At 36.8% G+C, this 17,917-nt stretch overlaps 1 protein-coding gene and 1 long non-coding RNA gene across 5 annotated transcripts in view; both read left to right on the forward strand.

Annotated features, from left to right (window-relative positions):
- Positions 1–574: 574 nt before the first annotated feature.
- LOC121856799 (28S ribosomal protein S2, mitochondrial-like) lies at positions 575–6,530 on the forward strand. 3 transcript variants are annotated; one of them, XM_042352514.1, is made up of 4 exons: positions 575–705; positions 2,903–3,001; positions 3,950–4,242; positions 5,424–6,530. In XM_042352514.1, the coding sequence occupies exons 1-4, from the start codon at positions 669–671 to the stop codon at positions 5,781–5,783; spliced, it is 789 nt and encodes a 262-aa protein (XP_042208448.1). In that variant the 5' UTR covers positions 575–668; the 3' UTR covers positions 5,784–6,530. The 3 variants fall into 3 exon arrangements, with proteins under 3 accessions (XP_042208448.1, XP_042208447.1, XP_042208450.1); XM_042352516.1 differs by lacking the exon at positions 575–705 and adding an exon at positions 1,254–2,572; XM_042352513.1 differs by lacking the exons at positions 575–705; positions 3,950–4,242; positions 5,424–6,530 and adding an exon at positions 742–2,572.
- A 2,921-nt stretch (positions 6,531–9,451) lies between these two features.
- Positions 9,452–17,917, forward strand: part of LOC121856810 — a 10,865-nt gene continuing 2,399 nt past the window's right edge. For both annotated transcript variants that reach the window (XR_006087061.1, XR_006087060.1), the window contains exons 1-3: positions 9,452–10,038; positions 12,177–12,587; positions 13,292–13,349. This is a non-coding gene — a long non-coding RNA (uncharacterized LOC121856810). The remainder of the gene's footprint in view (positions 10,039–12,176; positions 12,588–13,291; positions 13,350–17,917) is intronic.

The following is a 17,917-nucleotide window of genomic DNA, read 5'->3' on the forward strand; positions in this document are numbered from 1 at the left end:
AAGGTACAGCGACTGTGATCGACCGACCAAGCGCCTAACGAGCTGATCAGTGGCGAAGAGGATAAACGTAAAAGGAAAAGAAAAATAAGAAGCCATTTCCAGTCACTGGGGACGAAAGAAAGGTTGTCCAGCTGTAATTCTTGTCATAGTTATCAACAGGTGAAATGGATTACCAAAAACATATTCATAAATGTTGAATAAATGTTTGTTATGAATTATGATACACAACCTGTCACAAAAACAGCAATAAATCAACATGTACAGCATAAGGGAAGGATTGCCGTTTATATAGAATTTACTATCTGGTTATAACGTTACTAAGTTTATTATTTGTGCGTTACACCTTGTTCATATTACACTAAAAATATCAATTATGTAGTTAAAAGATGTTTTTTTGTGTCCTATGTGTTGTATTTTACTGGGTTTGCTCTCTCTATTAACAAGTCTTGTAATCGGGGTCTGGTACAGCAGAAGGTTGGGGTGCGCGCCCTCACATAGAACCATTTCGTTTAACTAGAAATGCATTTAAGTATATTTACCGAATTTAACAGATTTTAAAGTTATGTATAATATAATTCTAGTAACTATTGGTCATTCAAAGTCATAGGTATTAAGAGAATATCAAGAAAACCAATATATTGTTGTTGTTGACCGGAGAGGCAGCGACCATGACGGCCCTGGGCAGACGACTCTCTCAACTTGCTGGTAACTATAACAACATAGATAGATAATTCATTGTACTTTTATCGCATAGTAACGAAATATAATTACAGTGACGTAAAGCCTATTGTTGTTTTTACATTTCAAGCGTAAAATGTGTTAATTGAGACAAATATGGCAACGAGTCTTGGAGCTGTGATTGGATAAAGCTGAAACAATGCCTCTATTGATGATGTGTTTTGTCCTTACTCCAGTGAACTCGTATATTTTTAAAAACATCATACTCTACAGAAGGCCTAGTGATAACCACATAGCTGCTTGTGAAGATATAACTTACAATACATAAGGATTAGTGATGAAGTTCATGTGGTACTTGATGGTGGTGTTGAACTTAGTAACTCCACAAGACGAGACAGGAGTACCAGTTAACATTCATGTGGATTTTATGGATCAGTCTTTGTCTCCTAAGTCACAAGAAGTTATTAGTAAAACGGCATTAATGTTTTCAAAATTATTAACCTTGAAGTACTCAGAACAGAAGTCAGTTTTCCGTGTTCCCAGGGATAAAGCTGCTTGTGATACTCGATATTTTGATGGAATAAATATTGGAAAATGTGGGAAAATATCAAGGAAATATACAAGAGATTTTTGTGGGGATGTTGAAATACCTGCTGATCATCTTGAAGGGTTGATGGTATATGAATATGACAGCTTGTATCACCTAAATGACTCTCTGCCAGAAGGGAAAGGCATAGTTGATGGAACAAACATCTTAATATATGTAACATCTCGAGCCAGCAGATTATGCCAGAATTCTGTAGCTCACTCCTCTGTATGCCGTGTGGACACAGCAGTGGTTGGTGGCATACACAGCAGAAGACCAGTGGTAGGATATGTTAATTTATGTGGGAACCAAACAGAACAACTATCAGAAATAACTCTAAGAAGGGTTTTTGTTCATGAAGCTATTCACATTATAGGATTTAATTATAAAAGTATCCAAGAGTTTATTACCTGTGACCCTGGGGAGGATGAAGTGTATACCACCACCAACTGCAGTGCATTATTCTTCTCTGACCCAGCCGGCAACAGTGAAGGGAATAATTCAGTTAACAGTAACCTGGAGAACAAAATCCTGTTGTGCTGGAAACTAACAGATGTGCTCAAGATTGTTAGGAGAGATAAAGTCATACTTAAGTCAAGATACATTGAAGAGGCAGCCTTAGAGATGAAATCTGTTTTGATCGACGACTGTGTGTCTGTCCGTAATAATTATCATGTGAGAACCCCTGATTGTTTTGGTGAGCTGAACACAACTCTCCTGGAGTCTGCAGCTTATGAGAATATTAGCAGAATTTTTGATGAGTATGGCGGTATTATCTTGGCAAAGTCGGGCAGTGGTGTACACTTACCTCACGAGATGTTTACAAAAACTGTATCGGTGATGGTTCCTGGGAGTGTGGAGTCGGGGAAAGTTGTTGTTGATCCATTGACGCTGGCCTTACTCATGACCTCAGGATGGTATAGTATCAACCAGGAATTTTTGCCATGTTTGAATTGTTTTTTGAATATTGAGGCAAACTCAGAAGAATGTGTTATACCCGGAGAAAAGGTCAAAGTTCCCGTCCTAGGTGAGGAGGAAGGTCATATCCCAGAGAGAGGAACCTCCTCAACAGCCTTAAAGAATTCTACTGAACTAAACCAACTTAATACTTCAGTCCAAGATAAATTATTCCAAAAAGGAAACCAAACTAATCTTTATAACATCCCCAAAAAAGTCTCGCTTGAAGGTATCAGTACGCCCGATGACTCTGAAAACACCGGAACTGTTAATTCAGAAGGAACTAAACATTGTCCCTCTTCCATTATCTTGGCAGCAACTCAAATCTTCAACGTTGTTTTATTTCTTAAGGTGACTGGTTATTATGTTTATTTTTTAATGTATTATGTGTGTTCTATCAGTTGGTGATGAAGTTATATGAAGTAAATAATTTTTACCCTTGAAACAATAATAAACATGTTAAGATTTGCTGCTTAGGTTGGAGCTTGAATTCAGATCACTAATGTAGATTAATACAGTATTCAGTAGCTGCCATGCACGGAACTACATACATTACAGTATTGCTCTTTACTTCTTCCCCATATTGCAAGGATGACACCATAATGAATTAGGAGCTTGTTATGTGAAGATGTCTGTTCTTCAGGATACTTGCTTTATTATTAACAAAGTGCTCTCTTACAGTGGGAGTGCCACGAGGTCTGTCGCACCGCAGCATAGCATCATCATCCAGTCCTGTCCTGAATGTTACAGAACCTTTACAGAAACATGAAGAATCACCTGGTTAGTTCACTATAATATGTCAGTTTTTTTATACCTGTATGTTTCTGTCCTGCATAGTGTTATATAACAAGACTAAAATTTTCTTCATTTAATATGATCAGAAGCTGACAACACTTGCCCTGGGTACACACCCCTCACTGTGCCATGTTCGCTGACTGTGTTTGCTGTCATACATTAATTACATGACTTGCTTTTGCCAAACTATTTGTATTAATTCTGCTTAAGCATGTAATAATATCCTTTTACTCATTGAGATAAGTATCAAGATTGTTGTTAAATATAATACAGCTCCACCACCGATTTTCCGGCACCCTTGGTTCCAAAGCCTTGCCAGATTATCCGTTTTGCCGGACCAACCGAGGTCAGGTAATAATAATTCAACAGTACACCTCTGACCCACTAATTATACATCTCCCGTGTCTCTAAAGCACCATGGACCGCTAGAAACTTAAATTAAACAAATGTTAAATGTAAATTAAATGTGATTTAAATGATTTAATGTAATACATTATTATAAATGATACAGGTTTATTAGTCCAGTATAAATAAAACAGGTTTATTAATTACTGTACAGTACTGTACTTACAAAGAGTGTTGCGGTACTACCGCTCCCAATGTGGCAAATTTTATAATTTTACTGGAACTGTAGAGCTAATCACAAAGGTCTGGAAGTTAAGGGCAATGCCATCTGTGGCCACCCAGTAAACTAGTCTGGCAGTCACAGGAATTTCAAGTGCCCTCTCGTAATTTTGTCCGGACTTAACGAGGTGGCGGACCATCAGTTCCCGGAAAATCGGTGGTGTAGCTGTACTGTAAATAAACAGGTTATGGCCATCATTGTACCATTCAAGAATAAAGTGTATCATTCATACTTTGAAACATTTTTGGAACCCTTATTCCTTGCAGCATAACTAGTCTTACACTTCTGAATTTATCTTTTTTTTGCAGATGATGATATGATTGGTCAACAAATGAAGAATGCCCTCAAGCATCCAGATTATTTTAAAGTTGCTGAGCTTTTTACTGTAGAAGATTTATTTAATGCTCGTGTCCATCTTGGTCACAGGGAAGGATCCTTGGACAATCACATGAAACAATTTGTATTTGGATCCCGCCTTGGTCACCTAATTATTGACTTGGATCAGACTGCAGTTCTTTTACGAGATGCACTTAATTTCACAGCTCACATAGCCTTCCGGGGTGGCATTATTCTGTTTGTTGGTCGTCTCCCCAATCATCAGGTAAGAAAAGGTTCTTTGTATTTTTTTTAATTAGGTTTTTATTGTAAACTAGTCTGTAACTCACAGTACAGTATACTCCATCAGCCTTAAGATGTTGTACATATCATTCATATACATAACATAACCTAACATTATGGTTTCAGAAGCCCAGCACAGCCTGAAGCTTTCACCAAAGAATTCATGTTTATTTTTGTATACCATCTTCATTGTTCTCCTATTTTGTGTTGGGTTGATCAGAGAAACAGAACTTCAAGAAAAAGGCTGAAAAGGTAAAGGAGAGTTAACAAAAAGAAAATGTAGAATGCAAAAGGAAAAACCTGAAACAAGAGATGTGGCTGGGAACTGGTTAATTGAGCTGGCTTCCCATATTACCATATTACTGTAGTGCAGCAGCAACACACTCTTACGTCTCTGCCTCTGGCAATCGACACATTAGTGTAGCTGCCATTTTAGGGGTTGTGGTCGAGTCAAGAGAGATGCTACTTGTAATTCTTTAGTTACATAACTAATTTTCTGAAATGCAGCCCTAACTGCATAAGTAGAGGACTAGTGGGAACCCTGAGACAATCCCCACAAACTTGTTGGTACAATATTTTAGTTTCCTGATACACTGTGTCAGTTTTACAGCTCCTACATCACTTAAGATATTTTTACTCCTTCGTTAGTGTAAACATTTTAGCTCAGTTTATCATGCTGGCCTATAAAGACAAACAATCTTTGAGTTCAGTAAGTATGCAAGTTGAACATAGTGATCAGGTGGACAAATGTGAGCAGAGCTGTTAAGGTGATCACCCATGTAGTACTGTACTTGCAGTGTGTGAAATAACTGGAGTTGTGTGATGTTACGGTTGACTGTATGACCATGTTTAATTGGTGTGCACAAGGCAGTGGTTTGATGAGAGAGGCTTGGGACACTGTAGATGGTTTGAGGGGAATAACTGCAGATTTTATGTATTAGCTATTTTTTTTTTTAGAAGAATCGCATCTGCCTGTGCTGGACTACATAGTATCCATTGTGAATATATGTGAAGCTTTCTCATAATATGGGAAATATGTTCATTTTGTCCAGCTGGTTGAGAAAGTACAGAAAATGGTTTTATTGTAAGTAATGTAGTGAATAGTACAGTACTGTACTCTAATATCACTATTTATGGTACATTAAAACATGTTTAATCTTACAGTTTATTATAGAGAACACAGCGAAGGAGTGTGGTGAATACTCCCATACACGCTACTGGCAAGGTGGTGTCCTCACAAATTCTACCATCCAGTTTGGGTGTATAACAAGACTCCCAGATCTTCTAATATTCCTCCACACTATGAACAATGTCATCTATCAACATTATGCTGTGAGAGATGCAGCCAAAATGCTTATCCCAACAGTAGGAATTGTTGACACAAATTGTAACCCAAACCTTCTTACTTATCCAGTTCCTGGTAATGATGACACTACATCCTCCATAAGTTTATATTGTAACGTGTTCAAAATGGCCATTTTAAGAGGCAAGGAAAAACGTAAAGAATTATTAGGTATCCAGTAACAATTACACTCCAAGATTTTTTGTAAAGTGCAGATATTATAATATTTATAATGTAAATAAACTAATGAAAAACTGTGACCTTAAATGCTTGGGTGCATAGAACTATAAATCCAATCATGAAATTTGTAGACATTTTGAGATTTCTTTTAATTACAGTATGTTATGTAACTTAATATTGTTGATTCACAAATTCAGGAATTAAATTTTCAGTATTTTATTTAACATTATTATCATGGATTAAATTTAATCTTTTTGTTAATTAAATGTTTATAATCAAATGTTTAGTATTTTTTTATAGCTATCATACAGTAGTACAGTACTACTTGACTTTTTGAGTGACTAATACTGTCAAGAATTAAGTACTGTAACAGTATGTGACATTCCGTACAGTTTTAGTATCCCTAAAGTTTTCTGGTTCCATAAGAAGGGAGAAAATGTAGACTGGAAACATGGCAATGATTAGAGGTAACTTTTTGTTGTGACCTGATGCTCTTGTTTTTTATCACAATAAAGAACCATTGAAACTATGATTGTGAAAGGAGAAAGTTTTTTAGGCATATAATGCAATACATGGTACTGTGCACAAAAGTCCAGTTTACAGTTTCATTCACCAGCAGCTTCCAATGTGGACTGCATCAAAACTCTTCTTAAACTGCCTGAAAATCTCATTTTTCTTTCAAGAGCATCACTTTAATGATTTGTTGACCAGGGTGTCTCATAGGTCACATACCATAGGATTTTTTTTCTGCAGGTGGGGGAATCATAGCAAATGAAAGAAGATTGTTGAGAAATTAATACTACCAAACAGGGAGGTACTACCGCCTGGAAAGATATTGGAAGCATGATGTGTTGTCTAATGGTAGACCCTGCTGCCATATGGCATCACGAAAATTGTGACCAAGTCCCAGGTTGCTGATCTGACTTCCTGCTTCATTTACACACAATTGCAGGGTCTCAATTGATTCTCTTACCATTGATAACACAACATACATATATTGCTTCTCACTTTTGATCTTTTTTTCATTTTTGTATTTATAGTTCTTTATTATTAATATTATTATTATTACAGTTACTGTATTATTATCATCATTATTTTATTATTTTATTTTTGTTTGTTTTATCATAAATTTTATTTATTATGAATTATTATGACTATTATTTATTTTTATTATTATTATTATTATTATTTTATTATTATTATTATTACATTTTCGCCCCCCAGGCCCCGATGTGGGTCAGTGACCTGTGTCCGGGTGGGCTAATCCCCATAAAAAAAAAAAATTACCTTAAGTCAGATGCTATATACTGATGAGGTACAAAAGACTTTAGTGACCCGTTAACACGGATGTTGTTTATTAAGTGATTGGTGCCCTTAATAAACTGACTCTTCCTCTAGTGTTAATGTCTGCCATCTTCTTTGATTTACTATGATTCCTTCACCTGCAAAAAGATGAAAAGAAACATTAATTTTCCTATGGTGTATGACCTATGAGACACAGTGTACTCTATGTACAGTATATAGGTTTGATAAGGATAAGGGGTGCAAATGGGTGGTGAATTGAGATATTTTTAGTCAAAGCCAAATTTTGGCCCACAGAATGTTTCCCATTGACTTGTAAGACCCATTCTGCTGACCTTCATCAGGTTGTTTATAAAATAATTTAGATGCCATACAAGATGCTCCTGTCTCAATATACCAACGTCTTATTGTATACAAATCATAGAAAATGTATAAAAAAATTCAAACTCTGAAGTAGATAAAAGTTCTTTTCTGTATAAAATTAAACATATACAGTAATACTGTAGAGTACTGTACTTAATGTGATTAAAAGACAAATGCCAGTTATGGCCACCCTTTAGCCATGAAATGACACCATTCAAAATCCTCAGACTTGTAAGCATGTAGTTCACCGACCCAACACGATAAGACCATGGGGCCAGACCAGGGTTAACCTTTTGTTGCAAGGTACCCCAATGCCTTGAACATAATGAGAAACGAAGTTTGGAATTTCTAATGGTAGCTAGTTTACCATTGTGAATTGCTCACTCGAAGGTAATTAGACTGGCGGGTCTCGTGATGCTCTTCAAGAGTGAGGCGCTGCCCTGTCTGGTCCCCAAGATATGCTACAGGTTCGGTTGAAAATATCCAACTGAGGGTCAGTGCACTTATGGCAGTCCATCGTAGGCTGATGACGAAGCTTCTCCTGGTTATGAAAGGGTGAGGATTTATCACTGCAGGTGGACTGTGGGGTACGGGTTGTTTGGTTCAAGACTCAAAAATCACGATGTGCTCTCTGTATACATGTTGTATTGGATGTACAATGCAGCTTGGTGCTGGGAAGTGGTAGAGTGGTTACAAGCGTGATGTAGAGAGAGCTGGTTGGTGAGGGTGCTCAGAGGAGGACAGCTTGTGGGTCGCCATGCTCGCCGGCGGGAGCGAGGACCGCCAGGCAGCGGCGGAGGAGGAGGTGTTACTTGCTGGTTGGTGTAGGTAGAAAAGAGACAGGTCACCACGAGGTCAGGTCTTTTATAGCGGAGGTAGGCGTGGGTAGATAGTTGACCTCCGCTCCATGGGCGGCGCTGGTTGACCTGGACCACGAGGGATACACAGGAATTTGCGGGATCGGCTACTCGGCGACAAACAGCGTTTGTAGGGGAGAAATCCACTACAGGACCACCACACAGGTCAGTCTGCACTCGGGGGCAGATCCAGGAATATAAAAGGGTGGTCCAAGAAATTGTGGATGGAGCAACATGGTGAGTGCAGTGAGCCCACCAAGCTGGAGTATTTTTTAGGGGGGTGGGGCACTGTTAGCCGCCCATAATTTTTTTGAAATCTGTCCAATATCATGGGCATTTTGAAGCCATATGCACTTGATATTAGGAGATATTCTGAAGTCAACAGTAATTACTTTTTACTATATAAAAATGCCTGAGTACAATACTGCATTAAAAAAAAGTATTGGAATTTTGTGATGAAAAGGGGTCAGGACCCCCAAGACCCCTCCCCCCTGGATCCGCCCCTGGCACTCAGCACATCAGTTAACCAAAGAGTTTAGAACGCCTGCAACTGCCTAGCAATTCAAGGTCTACAATATATCTATAGTCTTCGGGTTAGATTTATTTTGGGTTTATGTTATACGCATTTTGCTACAGTAGCTTCGTTGGTTAGATTTAGTCCTGGGTTCGAGTCCTGCCTGTCCCGGGCACACGTGAGGGATGTGCCACCAAACATCTAATTTTAACTAGTTTTACCCCAAGAAAGTTTATTTAATGAATTCTTTAATGTATGATGTAAATTTTATTGTTAATGGTGTTGTATTGAATGATTTTTGTTTTGGGTAATCATTTGAAACATTAATTCCTAAAAAAAAAAAATAACCCACTGCCCACATCCCAAAGACTATATACTAAAGACAGGAATGCGCGTAAAATAGTCGGTAATAATACTAGCTGGGACCTCATAGAACAGTGACGTCATTTTATGTAGTCTAAAATTAGGATGGCGCTGCAGTCGTACTTGTGTGACGTCACGTTGTCGTCTGCATGTTTTCAAAATCTTTGACTACAACCAAGAATAGCCATTTTATAATCAGTAAAATTCTTGATGATACCATTATATTTCAGTTTAATTTTGTTGTCATACATACTAAGAAATTTTTCACATTATTAAAGAAAAGAGTGTATACATTTTGGACACTTTTTAGATGATTATGGATGTTTTTACATTTTTAGTACTTCTATGGATACGTTTTGATATTTCCCTCTGGCAACACTCGCCACTAAGCCAAGACTTCTGGGCGCCTAGTTCAACATGCCGGGTATATCGCATCCCTGCGTTATTTGCAAAAGGGGAAAGGATACACATCCACATTTTCATTTTCATCGGTTTCCAAAGGACGGAGATAGGTAACTTAAGTATTTAACCTCTTGTGAGTTACAGTGCAAATGTGCAATTATATATTGAAATACATTTCAAATCTGATGTAATATCACTCATGACGCTCCATCAACGTCTATGACGTCACGATTAACTTTTGGACCCAGCCAATAGATGGCGCTATTATTAAGGTGTCTGGCAACAACACCGTACAAACATCTCACATAGTTTAGTTGAACCTTTCCTGTCTTGGGGGGAGCATCTGCCGCAGCCACAGTGTTTGTAAACAACCTCTGGTAGGAGAGCACCTGTCACCTGTGCTTATAATTATGGCCAATTACCACGTTATTTGTGTATGGAAAATAATATATCCAGGTATGTAAGCTTATTATAACTCTAGTAACTCAACGTTTATAGTTAAATAAAGCTAGTTAATTCTTTTATGGGGTATTTTGTTCTCTGATATCTGGATCCCACACCACGATGTTTCGGTCATCCGGGGAATCTAAGGAATTAGGTTAGGTTAGGTATCCAAATTATATTTCCCGATTTGTTTTATGTGTTTTAAACCATTTAGATCTCCATATCTGTCGAAAACCACATATTTTGGATATTTAAAATACAGGGGTGACCAAAACTAATTTTATCTTTTCTAGAAATAAACGAAGCCATAATGGTAAAGTTAATACAAATATTCAGAAGTTTTATGCCTTAGGAACTGTTAATGGGCAGTTACTAGCAACTCATGTGTTGTCAACCTGTAGTAAGAGATTTTGAAGATAAGACTGTGGATAGATGTGGAACAGCCTGACAGCAGCAGTCTGGATATTGAGACTGCCTATGTACATAAAATTAGGGTAAATTTACAGTTTCAGCCACAAATACTGTTCGACCACACTGAAACCTACCAAACTTGCTAGACGTCCCCGCTATATTAAACAGAAAGTACTTATTTTGATATCTGGTACCAACGAAAGTTACTTTGTTGAAGCATTATGGTGTAACTTTAGGTTTTTAGTGGATGTGAGAGTACAGTACAGTACAGTTTAGTACAGTACGGTACAGTAATCTCAGACTGAACGGGTCAGCTGTTAACAAACAGACGACACACAGTGACTTCAGATGTACAATAATTTCTTACGTTAATTTACTTTCTCGGTTAATATCCATTTGTGACGGAAGTGGTATTAGACAAAGTTGTTCCTATTGACAAGACATAACTAATGGTAAACACAAAATTGCTCTAACCGAGTTGTGGCTGAAACAGTAATAATACCCAAATTAGTCCTATTATGCATGTTTAAAGATCTGTTAAAACTGTAATTTACTGGTTAACACTGACGTTTTAGGATAATATTTTTAATTATGTTTTGAGAGTGACTGGTCAGCAATATAGCCTTGATGTTGAATTAAGCTAACCAAACCTAACCTGACCTAATGTAATCTCACTTCTCTGTAGTATTTTACTTCAAAATGTGGTAAAATTGCATTTTTGTACAATTACGGAATCTCAAGAATTTTATCTCTGCAATCAATCATTTCCCTCACAAATGACCTAGGTAATCTGCGACCTGTGGGCCGCATGTGGCCCGTGGAGTGGTTGACAAATTCTATTTAATGTGGCCTGCAGTTCAGGTATATGCAGCCAGTTTATGGTGAGTAAAGCAATATTTATTAAAAGAATAATCTTCACACACAATTCATTACTGTTCCATCACCTAAGCATCATTCTGGCCACTAATTACCCCGTAATTGAATAATGGACCATAGATTCGGAATCATCATGCTCAGGAGTACCTATAGGCAATGTTAGGCCTATAGGTTGTTCCATTATAGTTCCTCATATGCCAAGATTAACATTGGCATTATTCTGGTGGGTGTGTCTCATAAGTAAGACAAATGCTGTAACTTTAGGAAAAACCAACGTATTAACAGAATGCTTCACTCATCTTCTGTTAAATGGTAAGAAACATTAACATATTACTTAAAAGATTATTATGATGGATTTGTTTTATAAATGGGAAAAAGTCTATGATTGTAAACTGAAAATATCGTGAGGTAGACGTGACGATAAACTGCTTCACTGTCCGTGCTAATACAATACAGGGTATTAACATTACTTTTGAGTTAGGTAGTATATAAATTTTGGTGGGTAGGCCCGCAGACTACCCATGCCTGACCTAACCTAACCTCCTAGAATTGTCTGAACTACTGATTGCATAGCTAAAAGTTCTCAAGATTTCGTGGTTGTACAGAACTGCATTAATACACAAAATGTAAATTGACACAACCTTACACTGCCCTCTTGTGAGCTCTATTTTTGTCATTTGGCTAAATTGTTGCACTTGTGATGTTTGTAACCATATCCTTGATTGTTTCATTACTGGCCATAGTTAGGACCTCAGATGAAGGTTAGACTCACCAGCGTATTTCACCTTTTGATTAAACACTAATGCTTACGTAACCTAATCCCCCAAGTACTTTATAGTCATATAATATTTTGTTTGTTACAGGAGATAAGTACTGTCGCCCCAAGTGGTCACCAAGAGATGCACGAGACTCTTATTTGATTGAAAATGGCCAGACTGGTGCATGCTCTATGGCACCTCAGTTACCCAGAGAGATTAGAACACCTACAGCTTATATGGTACTTTAGACAGGCAAGAGGTGACTTAATTGAGGTTTATAAACATCTCAGAGGACATTCTGGAACCAGTACTTGCCATCAGTGTGTAACAGAGATGTGACCTCCAGCCCAAGCAAAGAGGATAAAAGTAAAAGTTAAGAACAAGACTTTACAAAATTGAACTGCACTATTACAGCTGAAAATGACCTCTACTACCACCACCACCACCACCACAGCATCACCATGGCACCACTACCACCATAACACCACTACCACCACCACTATTACCTATGGCAAGGTAAATTATAGGGCAGCTCTCATTCCCTATACCTATGGGAAATCTTGATTCCCTGCAAACTGTTGACAAGTTGTATTTGTCATAACTCTACTACTGTTAGCCATTTGTTTTATCTCTGTCTGTGTGTTTGTCTTCTTTTTATATAATTATATCTATCTGCTCATGTGTATTTCTGTTTGTCTGTATTTCTAATTGACTGTCATCATGTGTCTTTTTCCATTTCTATCCATATCTCAATTTATCTATAACAGGATATACCTCTGTCTATATACAGTATCTATCTATGTATTTACCTGTATATCTGTCTACCTGTATATCTGTGTATCAAGCTTTCTCAGTCAATCTATCTGTCTACAGTATACTGTATATGACTTATCTATACAATATCTTTCAGTACGTATCTGTATTTTCATCTCATCCTATGTCTATCTATTAGTCAGTCTATCTACAGTATATCTATCTGCAAGTATCTATCTTAACTATTGTATTTCCCTCATATTAAAGGCATCCCAAATTTAGCTGAGAATATTTAAGAAAAAGTTACTGTGTTTGTCAAGCATGCAAGGTTTGCAGTCCCAAGAAGGTTCACATAAACCAAATTTTTATAAAACAAACAACTACTGTACTGGATGACTACAAATTCATGAACATATTTTAATCATAAACTGTTCTGTATATTAAATGTTGTTTTTTCTTTGTTACAGGTGAATTAAAGACTAAACCTTAACTAACAACTCGTGCATGGAGAAACTGCAGTCACAGGTGTGTGTTTCTGTCTTTTTGTACACTGCATCTGTCCATATCTCAGTTTGTCTATAACTGTCTATCTCTATGTTTCTATGTCTGTATATCTTTCTATCAATCTTTCAATACCTGTAGTCAGTCGGTCTATCTTATCTGACGTCTGTCTATCTTTAAGAGAGGTGTTGGCAGTAATTCAGTAATGTGCAGTGAGTGTGGAAAGTGGGTACACAAGAGGTGCAGTGGACTATATGGTAGACTGCAGGAAGCTGTTGACTTTAACTGTTCTGTATGTGCAGATAATCATGTGTCTTTAGCATGGCTGTAGATACTCAACTTTGTGAATGTGTTCCTGGATGATGTGATCAGTGCTGGAGGAAGTTTAGGGAGTTGCTGCCTTTATTGTCAGTATGAAAGGAAGAATGTATATAGCAGTGAAACATGGGCACTTAAAGAGGATGACATATGTAGTCTTGAGTTAGCTGACAGGAAAATGTTATACTGAAAGATAAGAAACACCCTTTCAGAGCTGCTCTTGTTTAAGTGAATTACTACATACATAACTTATTTATAAATTGAGGTATTGTACATTCCATAGTTTATGAAAAAACTTGGGGCAAAATTAGTGTTAGTGGCTCTAACTTTTGAAATGATTAGCAACAGCGGCGCTTAAATTGATGGTAATTAGTTTTCGTATTTTCTGTCCTAACGTTACGAGTTAGTGGACACAACACTGACCATCATCATACTGTATATGATTCAGGATGACTGCTGGAGACATTTGTTTGGTTAAAAGTACATCTTATATGGCAGAAATACAGTGTATCTCTCAGTCTCTCTACAGTATTTATTTATACTGTATTTCTGTCTATATTTCAGTCCTTCTATCTATATATTTCAGTCCATCTATCTATATATTTCAGTCCATCTATCTATATATTTCAGTCCATCTATCTATATATTTCAGTCCATCTATCTATATATTTCAGTCCATCTATCTATATATTTCAGTCCATCTATCTATATATTTCAGTCCATCTATCTATATATTTCAGTCCATCTATCTATATATTTCAGTCCTTCTATCTATATATTTCAGTCCATCTATCTATATCTTTCAGTCCTTCTATCTATATATTTCAGTCCATCTATCTATATCTTTCAGTCCATCAGCCTATATCTGTCTTATATGCACCTTAGATAGCACTATTAACCAAAATTTGTATTAAAGAATTGAGCTCAATCACCAAGAATACCGCCAAATTATTGTCATTAGTTGAAGGTGTAATAGACCCCAGTCCTTAGGCCCCAACATAATTACCAGACCATTAGCATTATGGCCCAACAGGACTGAGCTACACTGAAAATGGTTTGGATAGGTTGGGACCTATTGGAACTGCAGCCTATTTACTTTAAGGCCAATTTGTTCAACTATTTGTGCCATATATGTGATTAAACTCAGTACTTTAATTGATGCCATTCACTGAGTTGACAGTGCATGTGATTAATACCAGGAATACAAATATTTTCAGGAAAATGTCCAATATATTCAACAACTAGACCACTTTAGTATTATAAAAGAACCAAGAAAATATTGTCTTTTGTCTTTATACCAAAACACTGGTGATTGTCTCTCAGATATCAGGAGTTGAATATCTTTAGTGGTGCACCACTGTGTCCTGGGTTCATTCCCCAGCCTGGGGACAGATGTGAGAAAGGTGTTATCCAGTGTGACCTTCACTACCATACATGGCAGGTTTTCTCCAGATACAATACTACAGTTTCTTCCCATACTGTACAATATTAACAATGGGCAATGAAGGTCATAATAAAGAACAGACCAACTACCCAATAAATGGTGAATTGATTATTAAAAAATAAATTATATCTTTATTCTTGATAGACATTTACAGTGACTGTCCCACTTATGACCCTGGTAGTTATGATGTTGACTTGCACAAAGGTGAATCATAACTTAATGTTGACTCACCCATAGTGAGCCTCAATTTTTATGGTCCTGATGAATGAGTCTTGTCTCGTACAACTATAAGTCGGCCTTCTCTTGCCACTCTAACTTCCCTTTGTGAGTTAACAAAGAAATCTGCATATTACTGTACATTCCTTGGTCTTTATTATGGAAGGCAAAGAATTATTATTGTCTGAGGATATAGTGGATCTCTGAGGTGACAAACATGACCAATGATAAATATTTTGGTGTTAAGTCTGTGGTGTGAGTCTGGTAGTTTATTGTGTGTAGAGCTGACCCACCTGATCATCCTGTTATAAACTACAGTACTGCAGGGAGTGAAGACCTTCCTCAAAAGGTTTAACTTGGCAGTATTCAGAAGCTCACAGCTCTGTATCAGCTGTCAACACAGATGTCCAAAGTTACCATAATACAGTACAGTATAGTAATAGTTGGATTTAATGGCATTTTATGGTTTTTAACAAAGCCACTTTTTGATTACTTACTTTTGTCCTTGATGATGTAGTTCATCCATTATCAGATGCAGGTCAGGTGGGTCTCTACACTAAGGACTGTTGCTCTATAATCCTCACTGTGTACATGTGGATGTATTACATTTTTAACTCAAATGGAGCCCATCATCTGCAGAAGTTAGCTGTAGGGGTGGTAGCCACCATCTGTGGAAGTTATGGCTGAGGGGTGATCCTTAACCAGGAACTCGGTGATAAAGAAGGTACCTGTAGCTTCCTTTTTTGCAACGTGTTCTGATATCATATTGACCCAACTGTACCCAGACTGTGGCCTCACACATGTGCTCTACTGTTTGTCTCTAAATCCAAGGCTATTATATAGAAGCTAACCTGAGGTCTAACACAAATTGTTCGGTGATATTTTGTGTCTATTGTAAAGACTCATGTGATGTTACATAATGTTGTTGTACATCACTTATCTGTACAGTATTTTCCATATACCTGCATTGCCTATATGCATGGTGAACTGTATATCTGCATTGCTTATATGCTGAACTGTTTACTGTACCTGCATTATCTATATAGTATGTGGTAAGTATTGCTTACACACACAATTATTAATTAATTTATTAAAGTAAAATGGAGGCTTACCTCCTTCTCCACCTATCTCACAATTCACAGTATTGTACTTGGCCTATTGGCTCCAGTGCTTGGCTTTTAGCCTAAATTCCATAAATCAATCAATCAATCCTAACATTACTCTCAAATATTTAACTTATTGTAGGAAGGATTTATGAGTCTCTAATGAAGTTCTCTGAAGGCTTCAACCAGCTGTTCCTTGAGGTACTGTACTGTACTTAGATGGAACGTAAAAGTAAAAACACAATATCTTGAACCATGTTGGATGTGTTCTTCCTCTGGGTGTGTGTACTGTACAGTTGTGACTGTGTTCCACTCCACAGGCCTACATTTCAACTAAAAAGCATTGGAAACAATCCTGTCTGACATGTCATGCTTAACTAACTTATTAGTTTAAGGTATATACTGTACAGTACTCTTATAACTCAGTGTTACTTCTTATTTATTGTTAAAATACAATGATAATCAATTATTAGCTTATATTTATATAAACTAATTATCTAAATTTAAAGTAAATGACGAGAATAGTCGACTCACCTCAACCCGGTGAATTATTTGATGGCCAATTACTTTTATCAGTCTAATTATTTATAATACCATAGTAATAAACTATCACCACTATTTATATTTTTATACTCATGAATCATGGGGTTATACAAAGTATTATAAGAAATCCATGATTTACCCCCGACAATGAGTCTATTTCACGTTAAATTCACAGAAAACCACTACCCAATTATCCGTAGGTGCTTCAGGGCTCCACGGGGCAAGTTACTACGGGGTTTTATTTACAATTTACGATTAATATGTGGAATTATACAAAGTAATTTCCTCATTTGCTGATTTGTAAACTGTGCCTACATTGTTTATACAGTATGCTGAATTGTATACTGTATATGTACCTGCATTGTCTATGTACTGTATACAGTATATTGCATTACCCTATCTATATGCTGAACTGTATACCTGTATTATCTATATGCAGAACTGTATACTGTACCTGCATTATGTATATGCTGAACTGTGTACTGTACTTGCATTATCTATATGCTGAACTGTGTACTGTACTTGCATTGTCTATATGCTGAACTGTATACCTGCATTGTCTCTATGCTGAACTGTAACCTGCATTGTCTCTATGCATGTTGAACCAAATGTAAACTTATATAACTAATAACTATACTGAATGAATATGTCTATATATCTAAAGTGGTCTAGTGTGTGGAAATATTTTTATCTTTTCCCTGATAATTTTGTGTCATCACAGGTGTTACTCTGTTGCGGTGTGAGCCAGTGTGAGGTAAATACTGTATGAACTTATAAACTGGGGTGTTAAGCTGTAGCTCATGAAGAATGACAATTTGTTTTCTTTTTGTTGCAAATCATAATACAGAATATATTTTTTCTCACTTTCTATCCCTGTATAATTTGGCTAAATTTGTCTTTTAAATACACTTGGACTTAGAAAGCAATCACAACATGATTTTAATTATTTTTTTACAATATTCAGTTTC

The sequence above is a fragment of the Homarus americanus genome, unplaced genomic scaffold, assembly GCF_018991925.1.
Source record: "Homarus americanus isolate GMGI-L3 unplaced genomic scaffold, GMGI_Hamer_2.0 scaffold43075, whole genome shotgun sequence".
Classification (NCBI taxonomy): Eukaryota; Metazoa; Arthropoda; class Malacostraca; order Decapoda; family Nephropidae; genus Homarus; species Homarus americanus.

What these genes read in the sequence shown, in the direction of transcription:
- LOC121856799 (XM_042352513.1), top strand. Translation starts at nt 1,016, where the DNA reads ATGAAGTTCATGTGGTACTTGATGGTGGTGTTGAACTTAGTAACTCCA. An exon ending in ACGTTGTTTTATTTCTTAAG is followed by an intron (nt 2,573 to 2,902) that starts GTGACTGGTTAT and finishes GCTCTCTTACAG; the next exon opens with TGGGAGTGCCACGAGGTCTG.